The sequence below is a fragment of the Trachinotus anak genome, unplaced genomic scaffold, assembly GCF_046630095.1.
Source record: "Trachinotus anak isolate AG129_WGS33_773 ecotype Australia unplaced genomic scaffold, CSIRO_AGI_Tana_v1 ptg000018l, whole genome shotgun sequence".
Taxonomy (NCBI): Eukaryota; Metazoa; Chordata; class Actinopteri; order Carangiformes; family Carangidae; genus Trachinotus; species Trachinotus anak.
The window spans coordinates 3106664-3130264 of NW_027273869.1; the positions used below are offsets into that span (position 1 = coordinate 3106664).

The 23601-nt window shown below is 40.8% G+C and overlaps 1 protein-coding gene across 5 annotated transcripts in view; it reads right to left on the minus strand.

Annotated features, from left to right (window-relative positions):
- Nucleotides 1-14081: 14081 nt before the first annotated feature.
- kcnc2 (potassium voltage-gated channel, Shaw-related subfamily, member 2) overlaps nucleotides 14082-23601 on the minus strand; it is a 118621-nt gene continuing 109101 nt past the window's right edge. For 2 of the 5 annotated variants that reach the window (XM_071503055.1, XM_071503056.1), the window contains one exon: nucleotides 17544-18112. In XM_071503055.1, coding sequence (XP_071359156.1) covers nucleotides 17976-18112 — 137 coding nt within the window. In that variant the 3' untranslated portion in view covers nucleotides 17544-17975. The other 3 variants (XM_071503058.1, XM_071503057.1, XM_071503059.1) reach the window with 3 other exon arrangements.

The following is a 23601-nucleotide window of genomic DNA, read 5'->3' on the forward strand; positions in this document are numbered from 1 at the left end:
GTGGAAGCGTTCAGTGACACATAACTGCAGCTCCACCTGACAGTTGTGGTCAATCCTCGGGCTCCCGCTGGCTTTTCCTCCTTCTCCTTCCTGATTTTCTGTTTGCTCAGCCAGCAGCTGACACAGAGGGTAAATGCCAGTTGGGCTAATATCTCTCTACATCTGTCTCTGTGTCTCTCAAACTTTATCTTTGTTTGCACATTTCTCTTCTCCGTCATTGTCTTCAAGCTTCCAGTGGACCGAGGCTGGAGGATTTATGACATTAGGAGCTTAAAAGTTTTTGAAAAACTTCAGTATCCCTCATGTCTAGACATCAGGTCATCATTGACCAGAGCTGAGCATGTCTGTAGAACAAAATATCTCAAACTGCCAATTACAGTTTGGTAATGAATACTTGAATTATAGTTAAATTCATATTCTCCTTGACTTATGTTTTGTAAAGTGTACACAGTGTTTTATTCAGGGAAAGCTCCTGAATGGATGCTTGTATTCAATGGTTTTGTAGAAGAAACATGTTTCTATACTATAAACTGTTTAAATATTATTGCAATATTGTTACCAAAACTAGCACAAGCATATAACTTGATCTAAATGTTAAAACTATTGTGTTTAAATTTGTATGTTAGGGCTGTAACTGACTGTTATTTCATTACTGATTAATCTGCAGACTATTTTTTTTCAAGTAATTGATCATTTTGTCAGTTAAAGGAGCTATTAGTAAGTTTTGCTATTGCTACATAGTCAATGTTAGCATTAACAGCTGTTTACTCACCCCGTCCAGAGGAAACGTTGCGAGTTCAGCATCAAACATCATTTCTTTATTTGCGAAGAGCTGTCTCCAGTGGTTCAAAGCAGAACTCTTGTTTTGCTTTCACTGTTTCTACTGAAGTTAGCATGCGAACCAGCTGGCTCCGTCCGATTGGTTCGTCTTTCCGATACTGAGTCACTATTGTCAAGTCTGCCCTGAAGAAGTACCGCTGCTCAGAGGACATATATTAACTCCTTGTAGTGTAAACACATGGATGACTGAAGCAAGACTGGTAAGTAAACAGCTGTTAATGCTAACATTGGGTATGTAGCAATGGCAAAACTTGCTATATTAAAGGTGAGGGATGAGTCACTGAACTGTGACATCACTGCTGGGCATGGCCAGAGTGAAACACACTAAACACATTCAACTCTAGAGGGCACTGAAATAATCCTTTATTCTTTCAAAATTTGAGTTTGTTTTTTTTTGTACTTACCTTTTAGCCAAAAACAGTGAGCTATTCAACAATACATTCAACAAAATATATTGAAATGAGTTTTTCAAAGTCACTGAAACTTTGCCAGACAGACTTAAATCCAACCACAGAGCCAGGGCCACATCCCAGAGCCAGTTCAGAGCCACAAAATTTCACCAGGAGTTTTCACTTCCGTCGTATTGTATTTCTCTGTTTCTTTCCCCCTTTCCCATCTTCACACACACACACACACACACACACACACACACACACACACACACACACACACACAAAGCCTGACTCAGTGCCAACTGGAAAAGGCCCAGATTATCTGAAGGCTCTCTGTGAGGCAAAGTTGCCACTCTCAAAGCGATTATGTGTCATTACAGTGGAAATAGGAGAACAGGGTTTCCTGGCGCCTAAGGATCAATAACCCCACCTCCCCCTTGTCATCACACACTCACTCACTCACTCACTCACACACACACACACACACACACACACATACAAATACAGCTGCTTTACTTTCATGTCTGGCTACTTGATAGTCTGTTTATGAAAAAGCTAAATCTCCTCAGAGGAGAGAGGAAGATGATTATTGTTTACTCTTCGCTGATATTTATGTGTATTCGTCATCTCTTTTCATTTGCATTACTCATGTACTGATTTAATTTGTGACTCCTGTGTATCCGTTGTCTTGTCATTAGGAGCCGCAGGCATGAATGTGTTTTGTATGTGTGGATGGAGGCAGAGTTGCCTTGTTGATCCAAAGGGCCGCAGTGACTCAGCGTTTGTTTGGTTGCTGCTTGCATCTCATTCTGTTTGTACTGACTGTAGGATGTAAGCTGTATGTAATGCCAAAATCAGAATCCACTGGGGAAAACATTTGCATAATACATTCAAACATACGTGACATCTGCCTTTGAAGTTCCAACAAAATCAGGTTTTCAGTGAAATTAAGCAGGTCAGCACAATGCAAAATCCACAACACAAATGCAAAAGCCACAACAAGAATGTAAAACCAACAACATGAATGTAAAATCAACAATACAAATACAAAAGCCACAGCACGATTACAAAAACCGCAACACAAATACAAAAGCCACATTTGTGTTATGGTTTTTCGCATTGTCTCGGTCACTGTGATTTTTTCCACTTAATGTGATCGATTTGAAAGAAAATTCTCACCTATAAGGTGAAAAAAGTGGTTAAATGAGACAAGTGGGATCAATACATAAGGTCTGTACTGTAACTTGGCCACATGAACAGGCTTCCAGTTTATGGTTGTTTGTCTGCACAGTCATCTCAATTATTCACTGTTCCGGAGGTTGGGGGTGGCGAGGGTGTGCTTCTCTGCTGTAATTAGTACTGTTCTTTAACCCAGCATCAGGCTTCAACCACTGTTGAGTATATTAGAATTTATCTCTGCGACTGCTTCTGGCAGAAATCCAGCAGATAATTAACAGCACTAAAAGATGGATTCTCTCACACCTTTAAATCTATATTAAACATCCTTTTTTCGTGCACTTTATTTCGCGGACATGAGCTGACTAATGACCGCTGCTGAACTGAGAGCCTGTGAACTGTATCTGAAAGCACAAAGTGTGACGCTACATGAATGTGGCACTTTATTGTGTCATGTCCACAATAGGTTGCTGAAAGGATGTTTTGAAACTTTAATTTGGGTTAAGTGCACACCATCTTTTTAGTGAAGACCGTGACAGGCTGAGACGTCTGTCAATCAAGCAAAGACACCCACAAACGTGAGTCTTCGTAATGACAAAACCACTTTTATTTTCACTGAGATCACATTAAAAATTGAAAAAAGGATCTTAATCTATGCAGTGGGACCACATATCATATTTGATTTAATATTTCATATTTTTTTATTCTTCTTCCTCATGAAAACCTGATGCTGGTATTCTGGTACCCAGAATGCAACTCGACTGGTCAGTTGGAGATTCAGGTGTGTTATGCTTGTAGCAGCACATGTAGCTACTCTCAAGCAGAGATGAGGAGTGGGCTACAGAGGTCTGATAAGCTCTTCTTTCAAACTTTACACCGTCAGAATTTCTTCATTTTTGACGTTGAGTCGAGTCACATCACTTAGGGGGAGATTTATCACATTTTGCATCACTCTCTATATGTGAAGATATGTGAACTTTTTTCCCACATATATTGTATATGACCTGAAAGTGTTTTTGTAGAACAACACAGAGGTCACCCTGATGGTGACACTCTCATCAAGGGTAAAAAGAGATGCCATGACTTAACTTAAATACAGCATCTTGACATAATGGATTCAAATCCCAAGATAAAAGCTGCTCAACTCTCTTACAACTGACTATTTCATTGGTTACAGCTCTGGGGAAAAAGCTGTTCCATAGCCTGTTAGTCCGGGTTTTTAAGGTGCAGTATCTCTTCCCCGATGGAAGGGGGACAACCAGAGGATGTCCTGGGTGAGTTTTATCCACACTGATGGACCTTGCCTTCCTCAGGAGGCGGTCAGCATATACACAGTCTAGGGTTGGGAGTGCAGCTTTCACAATTCTCTGAGCAGTCTTCACCACCCGGGTCAGGTCCCTCCTGTTTCACAATAAGCCAACAAACAGTTGTACTGAGGGTTGGTGATATGGCCAAAGATTTTTATTTCTTTCAAGCTTGGGGATAAATCATAATTGTTCTAATCTTTTTTCCTGAGAAGTGTAAGAAGACTAATACATGATTTATGTTTTGTTTTTTTTCTGACTTGTGTGAATCTCTTGAGCAAGAATAGTTTGGACTGACTCTTCCTGTAAGTGACCTCCTCCTGTTCCCCAGTCTCAGCTGGTAAACTCTGCACAGCCTCTCTCTCACCACACCGACAGATTGTAAACACAATGAAACTGTCTCGTAGATATTTTTTCTTTTAAATTTTTAAACAAAGTTTTCAACACTGTGAGCCCTGCTATTATGCAAATGAATGGCTGTTCTCTCTGTTCCTGAATTATTTAAAAAGGCTCTTGTCCTGACACTTTGTAAAATGTTGTCACTTGATCCCACTGATTCTTACAATTTAAGGTCAATTTCCAAGCGCCAGTTTTTACCTATGGTTATAAAAGAGGTAGCAGCAGATCAACTGCTATATTTATTCATGAAAATGATGTTTTAGAGAAATTTCAGTCTGATTTTGGGAAAAGAGGAAACAGTACAGAAACTCCTGTTATTATAAATGACTTATCCAACTTATCTGAAACTCAGCTGTTGGATTTATCTGATACAAGGAAACATGATCCTGGCTTCCTTACACTGGCTCCCTGTTGCTTTTTGAATTATTTCAAATTTTACTTTTAAAGCCCAGAGAAGACACAACCCACAAGTCATATCTCTGACCTTTTATTGCCTCGTGTCGCCTCTGGCTCCCTGTGACCCTCAGATACCCCTCTCCTCGTTGCCAGGTCTAGACTCGAGTAGGACCTCTGTAACCTTTGTGACCTTTGGAGTGACTTCCTCGAGGAGATAAGAACTGCAGCCACTTTTAAAAACCCACTTTTATAAAATTACTTTTCAGTGAATCTTTGTGAGTGTTTTATTGATTTGAATCTTTTTACGTTGGGCCTTACAAGGTTCATGAAATGTAAGAAGTGCCAGGTTACAGGTTGATAAGTTCCTGTAGTGAGTTCATTCACTCTGCTCCTTCATCCTGATTTGTCAACACAAATCCAGTCATGCAGAGAAAGTTCAGTGCTTTTGAAATCTCTCTGAAAGGACATCAAACTTCAATAAATTACACTGGGCCTGAGTCAATGAACATGACCCACGTGTTACTGATTTCATCACATTTCATCACACATTCAATTACAGTTCTCGACTTTGGGAGGGGGACAGATGCCGATACCTGGTTATACTGTAGAGTGACATTCATGTGTGGTCCCTCAGAGGAGCCTCTGTGATGGCTGACGGATTAATTCATGGACTCCATAAACCTTCATGTCATAAATGACATGGCTGAAATCACAAGGGCAGAAGAAAGACAAACATGAAAATAGTGGAGTCAGTCATTTCAAAATCATTCCGTCCATTCAGTATTTTATGCAGATTTATTTTCTCATTCTTTATTTTGATGTAGGCAGCCAATCCCTGCTGTGCATACAGATGAAGGCTCTAGCAGACCATTTTATTCATTGAGATGAGACAGAGGCCATTCTGGTTATTTACCTTCTCATTTCTTTTGAGGGTGGTGGATTTGAAATGATTTCTGTTAATTACTCATCAGCCGAGAGTCAGCGACAGCGAGGAGATAAACTGAGAACGGACGCCATCAAATACTTCGAGTTTTCTCTCAGTCATTTGATTCACCACAGCACAAATAAACAATGAGAATCAGACACTGCTGCTGGTGTTGAATGTTTTACTCCAAATCCATTACGAGGACATCTGACTATATCAGGACATTAGTTAATCTACGATACAACAGTATTCACTGTTAGATCACAACTGATACAGAAGATTTAGCTGCTTTAGATTTGCAAATTTAGTCATTTGTACAAATTAATGTATCTTGTGTAGTCAGTTAATGCGAAGCAGCATATGAAACGCATGCAACACAACAGGATGATATAACACTGTGATATAATAATAATAATAATAAGCTTTATTTGTAGAGCACCTTTCAAAACAGATACAAAGTGCTTTACAAGACAAGATAAAATTGATAAACAATAAAAATAACATTTTAAAACAGTTTAAGACATTGGGGAAGAGATACAGGAGAAAAGTTAGTTTCACTTTCTGAAATAAGTTTAATTAATCGATAAAATAAGTATAAGTATATAATAATAACAGCAGAATGACTTAAAATAATTAATAGATTTAAGAAGTTAGAAGTAGACTCAGACTCTGAGCCTTGAGAAAGCACACCTGTAAAAAATGTGTCTTTAAGAGGAGCTCCTCAGTCTAATCTCCACAGGGAGGTTGTTATAAAGAGTCGGGGGCCTGAACAGAGAAGGCCCAGTCACCCTTGGTCTTCAGCCGAGGTTGTGTAACACAATGACAGAGCTTTGGTTGAGGACCTCTGGTTGCCGCTGAGCACATATTGTCAGTAGATCTGAGATGTACTGAGGTGCAAGTTCAGAGTGGGCCTTAAAAGTCATTAATAAAATCTTAAGAATCAATTCTAAAATTTACCAGAAGCCAATGACGAGAAGCTAAAATTGGAGTAATGTGCTCTCTTTTGGGTTTTGGTGAGAAGTCTGGCTGCATTTTGGATGAGCTGTAATTTATGTAGACTCTGGACCGCTGTAACTCTCTCTATACGTGTCTGAGCCAACGAACAAGAGGGAAAAAAAATGGTTATTTTTGAAGTTTGAAAGTAATATAGATGGAAGCTGCTTGTAAGTGAAGACAAGCCTGTTGACTGCAACATGAATAGTTACAGTCTGTGCAGACTGTTGAGACTCAGGACGGTTAGCTCGCAGTGTCACAGCGAACCCACAGATCGTATCTACGAAAGGCATAGACTCAACAAAGACTGCACACGGATCTGAGCTTTGTCAAGGAGATTTTATCTCTGGCTATGAGACGTGAAGCCGAGGAGGTGGAGTGAGCAGTGTGTGGATTCTGTTCTTGTCCCTGCTGGGTCGCTAGCACTAGCTAACAGCTGTCAACACAAACACTACAGATGAATTAGTGACCAGACTTTCAGTTTGTGTCCTGCCTGTGCTCAAAGTGATCATCAAAGTGGAAATCTTTGGTAAAGCGTTTGCTGCTGATGGTCTGAGCGTAGTTGAATGGACCAGGGCCAGCCCTATAATCTGGGATGTCCCTGACTGACTGACTGAGTGACCATATTTCCACCACTGCTCAGCTGAGTGCCTTGTCACTGTGTTGGAGTTTCTGGCTCCAGCAGGTTCCATTAGTGTGGTGTTTACAGCCTACAGTGTTGCTCAGCACAACTTAGCGCGTTGTCGCTACATTTAGAGACTTTTTTTTAAACAGACATAGAAAACTAACTCATGTCCGGACCATGTATGGATGCCAACCAGGAGCTTAGGGCTACATCTCTTGTTATAGACAGTCTACTGAGCTGCTCTGCTCAGAAACTGCAGGGAAGCGGAGCGCTTCAATACACTGAGCCTCGCCTCCATCACAGCAAATAAACAACTTTCATTACATGTATCATTATTATTAAAGGAGGCAAAGGAATAAATAGACATAAGACACCAAGCAGAGAGAGCAGGAGAGAGGGAGGGAGAGAGAGAAGTCATCAGTAACTGCTAAAGAAACTAGAAGATCTGAATAACATGTAAACAACAGAAACACCAGCAACAGGAAGTGAGACAGTATGCTTACTGAAGCACAGCAATAAAAGGCCTGTGGAGAAATTAAGTGTTTCAGATATGTACTAGGTTTTGACCTAGAATATGCAGAATGATGACACCCTCTGTACGTGGTGCACTTTACACGACATGTGTATTTATCTGATGTAACTGATTTATCTGACGTACAGTCGCTGAATCAACACTATCAAAATGTAAGGTTTTTAGAATATTTTCAGTGTGGACCCACGAGGCAGAACACACAACACTTTTCTTAGTATTCTTATTAACAGTTTGTAATTGAAGAGAGTTTGCAGGTCCGGAGGTTTCCACAGTTGACAAGGCTGATAATCCAAAGAAGACAAACAGGCAGGCGGAGCTGGCCGGGCAGACAAAGGCAGTTACCTGGAGGAAACAAATCACTGCGAGGTCCAAACAAACAGGCAAGCAAATCAAGAGAGAAGTCCCAAGTGCCGCCACAGTGAGTGACAGTACGAGCCGGCCAAGAGTGGAGCACAGAGCTGGTCTTTTATACTGGTAGGCTGTGGAGTTGATGAGGGGATTGCAGTCAGGTGCAGAGGCAGGACCGGAGACCACGCCCAGCTACACAGGCACTCACACACACACACACACACACACGCGAGAAGGCAAACTGGGAACAAACAAACACATGAGGGAAGGGAACACAAGAGGGCCAAACAGGGCCTTAATCCTCACACAAAACTAATCTAATCAAAGTGAATCAAGTCGGGTCCCAACTTCTTTACCTTATTAGCCCTTAAAATGAGGCCTTGTTTACCTGCGACCCCTCATCACATGTTATGTGCCAATTAGTTATGAGCAGTTTCATTTTCCCTTGGACATTTTTAGAGGCCTCATGAGGAACAAGTAGTCCATGCTGGACAAGATGTTTTTGTTGGAATGAGTTCTATCCAGATTCATGATTGTGACCTGAAAGCCTTCCTCAGATTAACATGCCCTGTAAAAAATATGAAGTGAACATAAATACCTTTTGGCTCAAAGTGAACCCCATACAGCCATTTTGAACATTATTAAAATATCAGACAGGTTCACAGGTTTGCTGGCTGCTGTGCAGCAGCTTAACTGTGACATCTGGGGAAATACTCATCAGCCTCCACCACAACAGAAATCCACCACGCTAAATTTAGTTTCCCCTTACGAGTGCCACTCGCAACGCCTGATGCAACGGTGTGCGCAGGCTTACCTTAGCTCGACTGGCTCATTAACACACTGCTGGGCGCACGCAGTGTATGATCTCTCCCCGTGTAATGACACGGAGGCAGCTGAGCTGGATAAGAGGCTTCAGCTGATCAATGGAAATGTCTGAGGTAAAATATTTAATACTCCCCCCACCGTCTGCTTACCATCGAGACTTAGCACGCAAGGTGGTTAACGTCACTGGGAGACTCTGGCTATCTGAAGATGCTGGAAATTGCTCAGTCTCTGAGCTCAGTCTGGCATTTGAAAGTGATTTTGGCAGCAGTGCAGTATAAAAGTGAGACGAGCTCACATTTGAATGAGGTAATCTTCTATCAGCTTGGACACCTGTCTTCATTAAACAGACATTTACCTGAATATCATGTTCTCGTTCTGTCTCTGTCTGTTAATTTGTGACACCTTGGTCAGATCAGAGCTCCACAAAGAAAAACTCTGCATACAAAAGTATAAGCTTTACACAATATAAAACTAATCTGTTTGTAGAATTTGATCCACACTCCCTGGAAAAAAGGCATATAGGTCATTTAAAAACTAATTTGTTGTATGTTTGCATTGTGGTGTAACACAGCAAACTACATATCGGTAAGGCATTTGCTGGCTGATTAGCTAGTTAGAGACTAGCTAAGCTAACAAGCTGGGAATGGTGAGCTAATGCTAATTAGTGCTAAAATATAAATAAAATTATACAAGAACTTCACTACCTCACATTCTGCCAAATTATCTGTCAGTGACTTTTAGCCCTAGAGACCAAAACAGTTTTTGTCTCAGGCTGTAAACATGTTTCTTTCTGCTGTAGAGTTGGACATTTGAACATGGGAGTCTGTGGGGACTGACTCACTGCTGGAGCCAGACTCTAGTGGTCGTTAGAGGAGCTGCAGGTTGTAGCTCTTCACTTTTGGCTTCACTTTTCAGCCCAGGAGGTTGGTGCTTGATGTGGGGTCATGTTTGTTAGTTTAACAGGACTTGTTCTTCAGTGATTGCCAGCTCCATCAGTGTTGCTCTGTGGCTGACCTCTGACCCTCTGCTGACCTCTGTGGGGACTGACAAAAGGAGATGCTCCTTTTGTCATACCACATATATTTAGATTTTAAACAATAAAACAATAATTTTCTTCCATAGAACCAGCTGCATCATACCCAGGTCCCTACCTGTGCTGCTGTAAAATACTGTTAACTTTTATATTGTAGATTTTCAGGGATTATAATAATCTCAGAAAGTTGCAGAGATATGAAGATACAATATTATGAAACATCTTTAATATGGAGAACATTTGCATAGCAGTGCCTCCCTCCATCCCTCTTCCTGCAGCTAAATAAAGGTTGAAAACTCAAAACCATGGAGGAGTACACATCAGTATCCCACATACTTACCGCAGTGAAGTGGTGGACAGGATGGCTGAAGGGCTGCTTTCCTGTGCAGGCGATGTGTGGACTCACTTCCTGCTGCAGGCTGAGTGTCTTTCTAGTGTAATCATCCTCTCATCCCTGCTTTTTGTTTGTTTGTTTGTTTGTTTGTTTTTTTAATTATTATTTGTCTGTCGTCTCTCAGAGCTGACACTGCTATTTAGAGCTGTTGTGTGTCCCGCCACTTAGCGCACGCCACTACACGCTGCCCCTGAGGTTGTCAATAAGGGGCTCCATGTCAGCATGTGAGTAATTTAGAGCATTCCCGTGGTGTTTTGAGTGAGTACCTGGAACAAAGCCTGTAAACGGAGCCCCCTCTCTACCGGCTGACTCACTCTGGCCTCGTCAACGACGCCAGTCTCATTACATGGCACTTATCAGGATTTAAATGCCACACCGCTGTATGACAGCTTCAGGCCTCAGCATCTTGTTTTCATTTAGACAGTGTGTATAAATACACACAGGTGTCATGTCAGGTGTGCTTTTATTAAAACATCTTAAAGGAGCCTCACTGTGATAGTATATATTTTTATCACAAGTTCTCCACTCAGAAATGAACCTTTAATCCTGTTTCATTTTAATAACCACTGTGTTTTCTCCAGGTTGCCTTTTTTGTAAAATTATTAATGTCACGTTGATTTCTGTTTAGTTTTTGTGACTTTATGGGTTTGGGGAGTTTTAGATGACGGCAGAAGTTTAGGGCTGCAAGTAGATTTGTTTTTGCTTACAAAATGTATGTTACAAAAATAATACATTCCTTTAAAAAAGTTTTTCAGTAATGCATGTGGACTGTTGCATGCTGGGAGCTAAGGATAGTGGAGCTGCTTGGTGGATTTGCCATTTAGTCAGCCAACATTAAGTCTACATATATAATAATAATCATGTTGACATGATATTTTCTATGAATATACATGGCCCCTAGTGGGTGTATCTTTATCAGTGTCCCAGTCCCGTACCACATAATTGCATTTTATACTGACAGGAAGTGTTATATTACATGTGCCTGTGCTTGCTACGGCACTTTACAAAGAGACACCAACTTTTCTTTCCTGAGCTTTTAGTGAGTGGAATGAATTTTTCTTTTATTTTGAAAATGTAATAGACCATACAATGTGTTCATCACAGGAGACAAACAAATCACAGCCAACACCTACTGTGAGTCATGTGTTGCTGCATGTTTGAACCGCTCAGTTTGGACCTGTCAGTGTCCTAATGATGGTTACAATAGATAAAGATGAGGCAGAAGAGTCATCAGCACGGTCTCATCTTAAATCCATGTTTGACGTTTTCGAAATAAAGAAAGATTCCTTAAATTTTAGATGTTTGTTGTGTTCACCACAAGCAATCTCAATCACTGCCTCAAAAAAAGACGTACAAAAACAACAATGGCTCCTCCTGTTGATTCAGTTGTGTTTTTATGGTCATTTCTATCATATTTGTATCGTATTCTACAAGCTTTTTATTCTAAAGGTTCAACAGTCAATTATTCAGTGGAGTCACTTCAGAGTCATTAGATTCAGTAAATGTGGAACAATACAACAATGTGTTGACGGTGACCTCCTGACCTTTCATGTAACATCACCACCATCAGACCAAAGTTTCCACCTGGACACACTGAGACGAGGGCAACAGAAATGAATCTATTGTATGTAGAGGAGTTGTTGAAATCAACTAAATCAAAAGCTGTGTTCTACTTTATAAACACAATCCATGAAAAGACAATGAATAAAATGAAAATCAAAACCTACTGTAAGCACAATATGATTTTTTTTTAATATGTTAAAAGGTCAAAACATTGAATCTCATTAGAATAGACATCTGTCTGTCTGTCTTTCTATCTGTCAACCCATGTATCCATCAATCTTTCTGATCTGTTGTATCTGTTTATACACACACCTGTCATTGTGGTCTGGGTGAAATATGTGTTTCTTTTTGTTTCTCCGAGCGAGCAATAAAAAGTTGGAAACAGCCTCTGATCCAATATTCATGTCACGAATTTGGTATTTTGGATTTTCAGCAGCTGGCACAGTATACCCCCCCCCCCACCTCCTCTCACCCACCCTTCCCCAGGCAGCGAGCTGGAGGGTGGGTGGAGAAAGGGGAGGAGAGGGGGCCCTGGCTGTTTACATCTCTTTGGCACGTCTGTGGCTGTTTCCATGGTGATGGGAGTAAAGATAGTTGGGATGTCTCAGAGATTCGTACAGTGCAGTGCTGAGCGCCGCTGATTGCTGGACGTGAGTTGAAGAATGAACAGGGCACACAGGAAGTGGGAGAGGAGGGTGGCGCCTCACGAGCATCTCAGCCTGAACCTGTGGGAGACGTCAACACTGGACGCCAGACACATGCAAATACTGTTTGTAGGCAGCTGCAGTTTTGTTTACTCTTTACTCTCAATAGGAAATGACATGTCCAGCTGCACCAGCCGTGTTGGTCGGGTTAAAACCCACCTGCTTTATTAGACTAAGTGATTAAGTGCAGCTGCAACGATCACCTTAAAGCTGATTGAGATGCTGCACATTACTTCATATTTCACTTGCTGAATTCTGAATCAGAGCAGGAGCAGCATGGGAATGAATGGTCAGAAATCCTGCAGGAGGGTGATGAGTAGCCTGTGAGTAAGAGCTAATTCAGAGGGTCAGTGTGGAGTAACAGAGTCTGATGCTCATGTCTCACTAGAGGAAGGTGATTTTGTCCAGAGAAAGACGAAGATGTATCAACCAAAGAAACATTTTCTCTTTCAAGCCTTCGGTTTCTTTGGCATAAAAAAACAAACACATTCTCAGTTTACCATAATGTCCTTGGTTATAAGGGTGCAGCAGTTCTATGGAAAATGTTGACAATGTTGACTTGGACAACACTGATGGATACTAAATTCTATTAGTTACCAGTGTAACCTTTTTTCATTAGTAACAGAGAACACAGGTCAGCTGAACATGCAGCCATCTCACAATTCAACATACTGAATGTAATGAATTCATCTTCCAATATGCATCTGTTTGTATGCTAGGAAATGGCTTCTGGGAAATTGGGTTAAATTTCCACCATGTTCCAAAACTATGAGATGAAATTCAAGATAATGTGTCTGGTATAAAATTAATTTTAAAACTAAATCCACTTACTGTATTTCATACCCTCCATTAGTCACATGATTACTCTGGACTCAGCCACGGTTAAACACTGGTTGAAAAAGTTAAAGCCTTGAACCTTGTGTTAAAGTTCCCATATTTTACCCTTGTGTTCTCCAAAGTGTTGATATCTATCAGAAGATATACTTATTATTTATTATTAAAAACTATCTCAGTGTAGTTTTACATCTCCCCTCTCAGGCTTCTCTCTGAAGCTCTAGTAACAACAGGTAAGTCAGCCAATCAGAAGAGAGGATCTGAGACTCTTTTCTGACTGACTGTTTGATATATATATTGAGTGATATAATAAAAATGTAGCAGATTTCAGGGAAACACTCAGAGAAACCAAATCCTGGAAGGTTGGATGGTGGGTCCAGGTGGGCAGGGCTTGGAGCATGGCTAAGGGTAGTGACTGCTTTGTTGTGACATCACAAAGTTCCAGAAGTCCTGACGGCTGGTTTTAAGGCTCAGTTTCTGAATACAGGCTGTGTGCATTTCTCTGTGGACTGAGGCTTTGATACTTTCACAGTATTAATATAGAACCTAGACCTGCTTTGTACTCAAAACACATGGACATCTACCTTTAGGCTATATGCAATATTTAAGGTGTTTTTGTGAATATTTAGTAGAATCTGATATTTGTGCTAACAGCTTATCAATCAAACACAGGCAGATACATTTGAAACCATCGCTTTTTTCTAAGATGAACTCTTATTGATACTGTGAGTTGTCGCCTAAAATCACAGTGAGGAAGAAAACAGGTCAGACAAAGTAATAAAAAGGAGAAACAACCAGTTAAAAGATAAATAGTTTATGTGAATCTCTCACATAGCATTTACCTTTACTCTATACACATTGTTTTGACTGTGATATACAGTATGTCTTTTTTTCTTTTCTTTTTTTTTTTTTAGTTTTTTACAATTTGACATGTTTTTTTTTCAGCATGCACTTTAGAATGCCAACAAAAGGCTCCACAAATACAGACTTCAAACTAGAATTTTCCTCACAATAAAACATACAAAACATGAACTCGGATCAAAAGCCTGACAGTTTGAGGACACGATGGAGAAGCACAGCATCAGACTACCATGACTTTTACAGGTAAGAGCAATGTACTCAACAATAAGACACAAAAATACATGTTCTGGATTAAAAAAAATAAACACCTTTTTTTTTTTTTTAAGTTACAACGTCTTCCTAAAAATACACAAAGAACGGTACCCCTTTGTCGATTCAAAGAGTAAAGCAGCGTGTGTACTACACGAGGAGGATTGTGGGTACAGGGTGACACTTGAACAGCAAGCCAACCAACGTGACACACGAGTAGTGCCACCTGCCAGTCCTTTCTATGAGCGTGCACTCGGTTTTCTTTCTGCTCTCTTGTGTTAACAGGCTGCTGAAATCACAGTGTGGATCGGCGCTTTTTGTTTTTGGGTGCTTATTGCGAATCCGATCTGATTGTTTGGGTTCATGGGATTGCTACTGTGCAGACGTAGCCATTCTAGAAGTCCCACTTTTAACTCAGTACACTTCTGCTACAGTTTTGCTCCACAAGTTTGGAAGAATCAAGTTATGCAGTTTTTTTTTTTTTTTTTTTTTTTTTAGCCACCAGGAGTTATGAGGAATAGTCTGGTCAGAATAATTTGGTATGTGAAAAGACAAACATCTGCAGCACTAACGCAGGGTAGTTGCATGTTCAATGCACAGTGGGCGAGGGGGGGTGGGGGAGTGGGGGGGTGGGGGACTTCTACAACGGCGACTGCATCACAGGGGGCGACTCTGTCTCTTTCATTGTGCTAAAAACTAACTAGAAGAGTGACAGCATCAAGTCTCCGCTGACCTGGCCTTTCAAACTGCAGATCTTACCCTGGAGTTTTAGGGAACACACACACACATTAACACACAGCAGAGCAATTAACCTACTGAAAATTACCAAGGGAAACAAAAGCAAAGATGACCATTATGTCACATTTATTCAACTTAGCACGTTTGTCTCTCTATACTGTATATACTGTATGTAGAATTTCATATATGAATACACTCCATTTTTAGAACACAAAGTGCCTCAACTGATACATCTTAATACACTTATTGCGAGGAGGGATACCACAGCAAGAAAAGTGACTCACATTGAGTGTCACGGCGCAACTTAGCAACCAACCACCTTGTTACCTGACTCGCCATCAAAAGACAGATGTGTGGACGGAGCCGCTGTGGCCCAGATGTGCTGTGTCGTTGTTCTATTTACAGGAGCAATATCTATGCAGTAGATAGTCTCTGTTAAGGACGTGTCCAGTTTGCTTTGCTTTCCTTTTTTTTTTTTTCTCCAGAGTTTCAAAAGAGGAAAAAGAGAAATCAGGAGAAGGTAAATGCTTATCAGAGTCCTCAGAGGATAAAGTTGCTTTCCTGCACGCTGAGCCATGAGCCAGGTGGCTGTCAGTCAATGGTTTTTACCTGCGTCCTCGTCCATATTGTCCTGTAGCAGTGGCACTATGGCTCCAAAAGGTGTCCTCCCACTGCAATAGGTCCTCATACTGATGACAGTCATATCCCACCGTCATTCAAATAGGAAATGAATTGTCTAAATAAAATATAAACACATCTCTAAATATCAGAAATGCATCATCTGTCTCTGTTGAGCATCATTTCAGACCACCTTGCCATGCACACACTGGCTATTTTAAATATATGCACAAAAATGAGAACATAGTACAAATCTATGGTGCTCTTTAAGCATATATCCAGAGTTAGAAAAGCTCTCCTGTATATTGCAGTGGTTTCAGTGGGGGTGATTCAATAATTCAGTCTACAGGCAAAGAGAAATGTTTGCAAGAGCTCTTATTTTTAATTGTTTGACTTTTTGCTGTGCTATGTGTAAGATGCATCTTGCTGGGAGCCAGTTGCTAGGCAACCCTCTGCTACTGGTATAGACATACTGTAGGGATGGGTGAGGCACATTGCTGCATGGTTATGTCTGCTTTCCCACACCTGTTGGTGCACGGAGGCAATTTATCCCCATCACAAAAAAAAAACAAAACAATCTCATCGATAATAAATGACGCAGCCTTTCAGAGAAACAAAAAGGCTGCTTCAGTTTAATGAGAGATTTACAGAGGCTGTTCTGAGGGAATTCAGGTCAGTCTGTTTGGTTAGGGGATCTGAGAGCAGCTAATAGCCCTTGGAGACGGCTGATATGAATTGAAACTGTGCAGAAAAAAGTTATGTATCACTTGCATAACAGATAACAAATCTGCTTTTTAGGTGTAAATCATGCAAATTTCCAACTAAATCTGGCAGCACATGATACAAAATGCATCATCAAGGTGGAGTCAGTTTTTTTTTTTTACAGTAATTATACTTAATATTAATGTGCTAGTGATCCATTACAATGCTACAAGCAGCACCTTTAATGGTGCCAGAGTCTATGCTTGTCTCTGCATCCACACAGGTATCTTTTAGGATTATTGAATAACCCCAGTTTTTAGTACACACACACAAAAACACAGAAATAATAATTCTTTACCAAGAGGGTGAGAGGGTTCTGCACTGAAATCTGACCCCCCCACACCCGTTCAGAAAGTTACCTTTCCGCCATGGCGGCGCCTTCCCCCAAAGCCATTAAGATAGAACGCTGCTCTCTGCTTGTGTGAAACCAGTAAAGACAACCTCTTTGCAGTTATCTGTGAGTAAACAACCAGAGACACAACAGCTTTGGTGGCGCTCCATCAAAGAAAAAAAAACATAAAGGAGAGGGGGAGAAAGTTAATCAGAAATAGCAGAAGACAAGCAACAACCCACATGCAGAGAGAAACGAACACCCAGATGGCGTTCTGTGTTTTTAGTCTCCTCGGTGGATTGTTGGTGAAGCCAATGGCAAAATGAGACACAATACAAGTTGTGTGCCCCCCCCCAACCCCAACCCCAACATAATAATGTTAAATTAAAAAATAATCCTTCATATCTACATGTATGAAAGAGTATTTTTTATATAGCCTTAAGTTCTCCTCACTGTCTGCCTCCTCACCACACTGCTCGCAGACGATGGTTACAGGATGATCCATGCAAAAACATGAGCAGGCCCAGCAGCAGGTGAAGAGTGACAGACTGAACGTGAGCTTGTGTGAGTCAAAACACAGTCCCGAACGACAAACTCGTCCGTCCCGACAGCCATCCCTCCGGTCTCCGTCCCAAAAATAAAGTAGCAAAACAAAAGACAAAGTCACAGTTGTATGAGGTTCAAATGAAGTGACATCTCTCTTTCTTTCTTTTTGTTTTTTTTTTTTTGGAAGCACATCTTTTTCATTGTATCTAAATATAGCAACATCTAATATCCCTGATTATTAATATGTCCTTTATTAAATGTTATGGCTGCTACTTCTGAAGCCACCTGTCAGAGTTCTTTTATTGCAAGTCTCAAAGTACGACGATATCTAAAGGGAACTCCAAGTGACACAGGAGAACTGACTAGTTACTTAAGGATGTTAGCTAAGCACATGTGCCTTCAAGGAAAAGGGGAAAGTGAGGAGTTGCTCAGATTGCCCAAGCCACTAACATTAGTCTTAGCTACAAGGTTAAGTACTTATCCACTAGCCACAATATCTAGAACAGTTCAGACATAATATCAAAGGGAGGTGGTTTGGGAGAAGGATGTGGGGCGGTTTAGGCCAAAGAGGCCCAGGGCTGGACGTCTCACAGGATGGAGGGGATAGGGGAGCGAGAGCGCCGCAGCGGGCAGGGCGATCCGTAGGGCGAGGTCACAGGAGACAACCTCAGGGCGTTACCAGCCATGCCCGCTATGTTGTTTAAGCTCCGGGATTTCTCATAGCCTTCAGATGAGGGGGAGGGGCGACAGAGAGGTGGTGGTGGTGGAGGTGGTGGTGGTGGTGGTTGTGCAGGAACAGGACATGAACACACACAGGCAGGCAGGCAGGCGCGCAGGCAGGCAGGCAACGATCCGAGTCCGAGCCAGCCGAGTGAACCGAGACAGGAGACAGGAGTGAGATAGAGCAACAGTAACATACTATGGTGAGTGCATGCACAGCACATCTCACACTGACAGTAAGGCAGATATTTTATAGTTTATAGTTTAGAGTTTAGATGGAGCTGCTCTGGAGGGAGAAAGAGGAGAGGCTGAGCGGGTAGAACCAAAGAACCACAGTTTTCTGGCTTATGATGCATGAACACTGGAAACAAGGTCTTTAAACCATGTCTGATCAGAGAAGATTCATCCGTATCAACACCTACAGCTCTTGTTTATGTTATGTAATTACAACTGGGAGGGTAACTTGTATGGTTTTTCCAATAGACTGTATATAAAAATGGATGTAGACTGTCTAATGACCATCAGGGGGTAGCTCCACTGGTTGCATAAAGAAGTCTGATTGTATTGAAGTCTATGGGAAAACGTTTCCTCATCGTTTTCCTAATGGGTTTATGGTCTCAGTCTCATGTTTCAACACAACATGATGTTCATTTCTCCCTGACAATCAGGAAAAAGTACAGTGCAGGCCAGAAATATTCTGGTTTCAAAAAACCAAGATGGCGACGGCTAAATTGCAAACTCGAGGTTTCAAAATGGCGGTTCATAAACCAATGGGTGACATCACAGTCGGTTGCCACTTGGTTTTTTCCTATCTTGGAATTATAAGCTGATGTGATTTGACATTAGCCACATCAAACTAAAGTAACTATGTCTTTAGCTTAGCTGGACTAAGATAGCTAGCCTATAGTACGGTGGCCCTGACAGCTCAATGCACTGCAACTTAAGAAAACACAAGCAAAGTCAGAAAACATATTCAATTAGACAACACATGCACTGCAAATACTCACAACACAACCAAACTGGAAGTAGCACAGATGACAAAGGAAGTGTTTCCAGGGGACACCAAAAAGTGATGAACCTGGCTGGGAGCAGTTGATGTTTAATGGTTTGCGGCTTTTGAAGTAAAAATCATTGAACAAGTGCAAATGGATGCATTATAACAGGTGGATTCTAATACATTGGTGCAAGTGCGTCCCTTCCAGGTTCATCTGTTTTTGTGTCCCCTGGGAACACTTCCTTTGTGTTGTGAGTATTTGCAGCTTGTTTGTGTATTTGGTTGTGTTGTGAGTGTTAACAGATGTTTTCTGAATTTGCTCTGTGTTTTCTTAAATTGCAGTGCATTGAGCTCTCAGGGCCACCGTCCGAAAGCTAACTAGGTAAGCCAGTTAGCTAATCTCCTGTTGTTCCAGCATAATGAATATCATGGTTATGAATTCATAAAATAATTTCATGACTTTAATTACTTTTAATTAGTTTTTTCTATTTTTCGTCATTTGAAGTTGTCGCTCAGCTAACATGGTTTCTCTGACTCCACCCCCTCACTGAACCACTCAGCTTTAACCTACGCAGCAGCTCCAAGAAATCATTAACATTTCAGTCTGCCCGAGTTAAACCTGCAAAACTATTAGTCAAGTGATAAATATTGTTATTCTTAAACTAGTGGGGTTGGAAAATGAAATAGTACATTAGCAGTTATTCATCTTATGGCATCATGATTAATATTTTCTCTCACCAGAAACTGTCTAAATGTTATAAATATCATGTCTCATTTCTAATAAATGTTAAAAAAAAAAAAAAGTTGGGAATCTTTTCATAAATTTTGCTTTCACATTGTGACACATAGTTCAAATATATAACAGTCATACAGAGGCAAGTGTACGCATTAAGACTACCAATATGTGTTCTGTTTGCGTGTGTGTATGAATCCAGGTTGTAGCCTGCACATAATGATGATGATGAGGATGATTAAAAAAGACCATAATTATTAATGCTTTAATAATCTCTACAACAGCTCAAATGTCTAAAAATGCAGCATGTGATGCATGCTGGCAAATTAGCATTCATCACTTGGTGCAAAATAAACAAGCAAGCCAAAGCAGCCAGATCATTAATGGAGCATGCCAATCAGCTGGCGTAAACACTGATGAGGAACAGCTAATGGAAACGTGGCCTCATTACAACGCTGCATACGGCACCCATTTGTTTCACCGAGTGGAAGGGTGTAAATGAAACCGGGGCTGTTTCAGAACCAGCCGAGCAGGCAGAACAAAGGACGGCCTGGGTCTGTGCCAACAGGTAGCAGGGACTAGAAAGGACCTGATGTTTTATGTATTAGCGTCAGCGACTGCAACCGCTAACTGAAGCAGCAGAGATGGAGGCACAGCTGCTCAGCCGCCTACGTCGCAAAAAACAAGGCTGGTGAGGAGCCTCACTGTGAGAAAGATCACCATGATGTGCTCCCAGGAGAATCTGGACCAGATGTACAGTAGTTTCACCTGCTAGATTATCTCAGTAAAACCATTAACACATTATTTTAATTCCAGAATAAAAGCTCCATGATATTCTATCCTCAGATTCTTCTGAAATGGGAGCCGAAATCTTCAATTTAGAAGTGGCGCTCTGATGGTATGATGGCATTGATTTGCCTGCACCAGAGTGAGTACAGTAGCACTATGGGGCTGTAGAGCAATAGTACTGAGAGCAAGACATTTAGATAGCATCCTGAAGAGGCTGTTAACTTCTGATAGAAGGCAATTAGCCGAGGCTTAACGCTTACACATTACAGTGCAGATTAACACAACATTAATGCCTCAAGATGCTTGAGATAAAATGGAGGAATTAATCTAACAGACATGCTTAAGGCCTTACGTGGTGTCTAAGTCAAACGGAGACTGTAACTGAAAGTATTTTTGAAAACAGCTGTCAAATCAGCTGCAGCTCAACCCCATTTCCACCATGCATTTATACATTTGAATTCATGACCTTTCCTACTTTTGCAATGACGTGGAGCGCCAACAAGGCTCTCTGGAAGTTCAGCAGATGTGAACTTCATGGTGACCTTAAGCCTGGGTCAAAGTGTCTGGAAGGTCGAGCCAGGTCTGAGTCTGGCCGATGCACTGCCACAGGACTGAAGGTGACAACGGACCGTTTGAAGATCTGACAGCAAATTTTGTCTCACTGGAAACAATGTATACTGTTCCAATATCTCGTCAAGATTTATGGGTGATAAACTTTGCCGGAAAAGTTTCATCATCGTCCAATCAGAGACAAGAATCATGTCATCCTGGTGGTGCAACTAGACCCATGGGCAACTCATAAAGTGGGCAAATTGACTTCCTATTAATATAAAAATTCACAGCAACAACTTTATTAAAGTGTTTACAATTGACTGTTTGCTGAATCTTCCCCCAAGCAGCAATTGTTCACTTGTAGAGTAGCAGCCAATAAGCAGGCGGAGCAGGACTGTGAAGCACTAGGTTTCTCTGGATGCTGAGGCAGAGATTATGAGGCTCTGAGTGTTCTATTATCACCTTTATAAAAAACTAAAATACAAGAAGAAAAGTGTAAGGACTGGATTAACCTGTGTGCTAATTTACTAACATTAGCATACCTGGCTGACTAGTTACCTAGGGCATCCATATTTGTTTTGTTGTGCCAAGATGGATATATAGACGCTTTAAAAACAAATTCCAGTCATAATTAAGACTTGGATGTTAATGCTATTCACATTGGAAACTGGTAATTATGGTAACTTTGATATGACATAATGAGATCTTAGCTGGTGAACATCTGGGGCTTATGGGAAATTATGTCTGCTAAAGGCTGCTAGAAACATAAATACTGTAGAAACAATGAAAAACTACCAGCCTTTATCTAAGTACATGAAGTGAGCCACATGACATACTGTAGAGAAAGCTACTGTAGCGTAGTCATTGGCATAGTTAGAAATGTCAGTGGGATTTTGACTGAAAACTTTCTTTGTACAGATGGTGACGAATTAAAGGAAAAATCTGAAGAACGAGTGGAGAAACAGGACGACGAAGCCCCGATCCACTGGAGACGAGGGGGCAGTGAATGGTTTGATGAGTCTGAAGGTGATGTGAATTATATGATGTGACCTTCACAATCACCAGATCTCAACCCAGTCAAACACCTATGGGAGATTTTGGAACTGATGTGTCAGAAAGTGTCTCCAGCACCATCATCAAAAGACCACATGAGGGTCTAACTTTTGGTTCATCCCTCCAGTAGAGTTCAGAGTCACGCTGAAGCTGTTCTCGCTGCTCGTGGTGGAACTGACACCTTACAGAAACACTTCATGTTGTTTTTCCTTTAATTTCTCACCCATCTGTTTGTGTGACCTTGAATCTTTGCCCATTACCTTTTTTATTTTATTTTAATTAATTAATTTTTATTTTATTTTATTTTATTTATTTATCTTTTTATTGTCTCTGTACCGTCCTTTTACTGTTTTAACTGGGTTTGCATGTGTGTTTTTTTGGATCTGCTTCCTCCTTATTTATATAGAAATATATCTATATATCTCCTCTCTGTAACTGTGCTTTGGTCCTGCTTTTGACTACCATATGTCAAAGCACTTTGTAAACCCTGTTTTTAAAGGTGCTATATAAATAAAGTTATTATTATCATTCTTAAACTAGGGTTACTTTAAAGGGTTAAAATCTGAAGAGATGGAATACATGTTACAGATGACAACTTACAACATCAGTAGGCTACAGTAAATGTAAATGAATCCACTGTATTAACTGCTGATTACCTCAGACATTTTTTTCTATGTAGCAACAAACGTTAACCTGCTACGATGTCACAAATGAAGAAGTCAAAATGTTTATGAGTTGATGGGTTTACAGTCTATTACTTTAACCATTTTAATTTCTCTGATTGTGAAATATCTGCTTGTGTATCATCACCTTAGAGGCAGATGATGCACCTGGCAGTTTGTTTGGGAGCTGTAGATGGGCAATGGACCTGGCAACAGCCGCAAAAGTGAGGCACAGGGTCAGAAATTTATTCAAGTGTTTCCAGGCAACAAGACAACATGAATAAATTGTGAAGAAAGCAGAGTTCTGAGTCGGCTGCACGGACACTGATGGCTCAGAATTGCCAAAAAAAAGTTGTGTGGTATGCCCCAACAGCATGGCCACGGGTTACGTTACCTTATCTGACTAGGTCTGAACAAACAGCTTTCCCCCTTCCAGGGATGTTGGTGTCCCAGTTGCTAAGGATACGGATCAGCTGATGAGGATTTTGACTAATGGCTGTGTTTTTAAGATCATGTTCTGACATCTGTATTTTTATAGAAAAATATCTGAAATATGAAGGGCTCTGACTGTTGACATAATTTATTATTAAGACTATTCCACACATATTGTAAAAAACACTAGTGGTCAAGAACTGATGACTTATTAATCAAAAATGAATCAGTATTAATGCACAATAGCAAGCATGAATTCCAGAATGATTCTTTAAGAC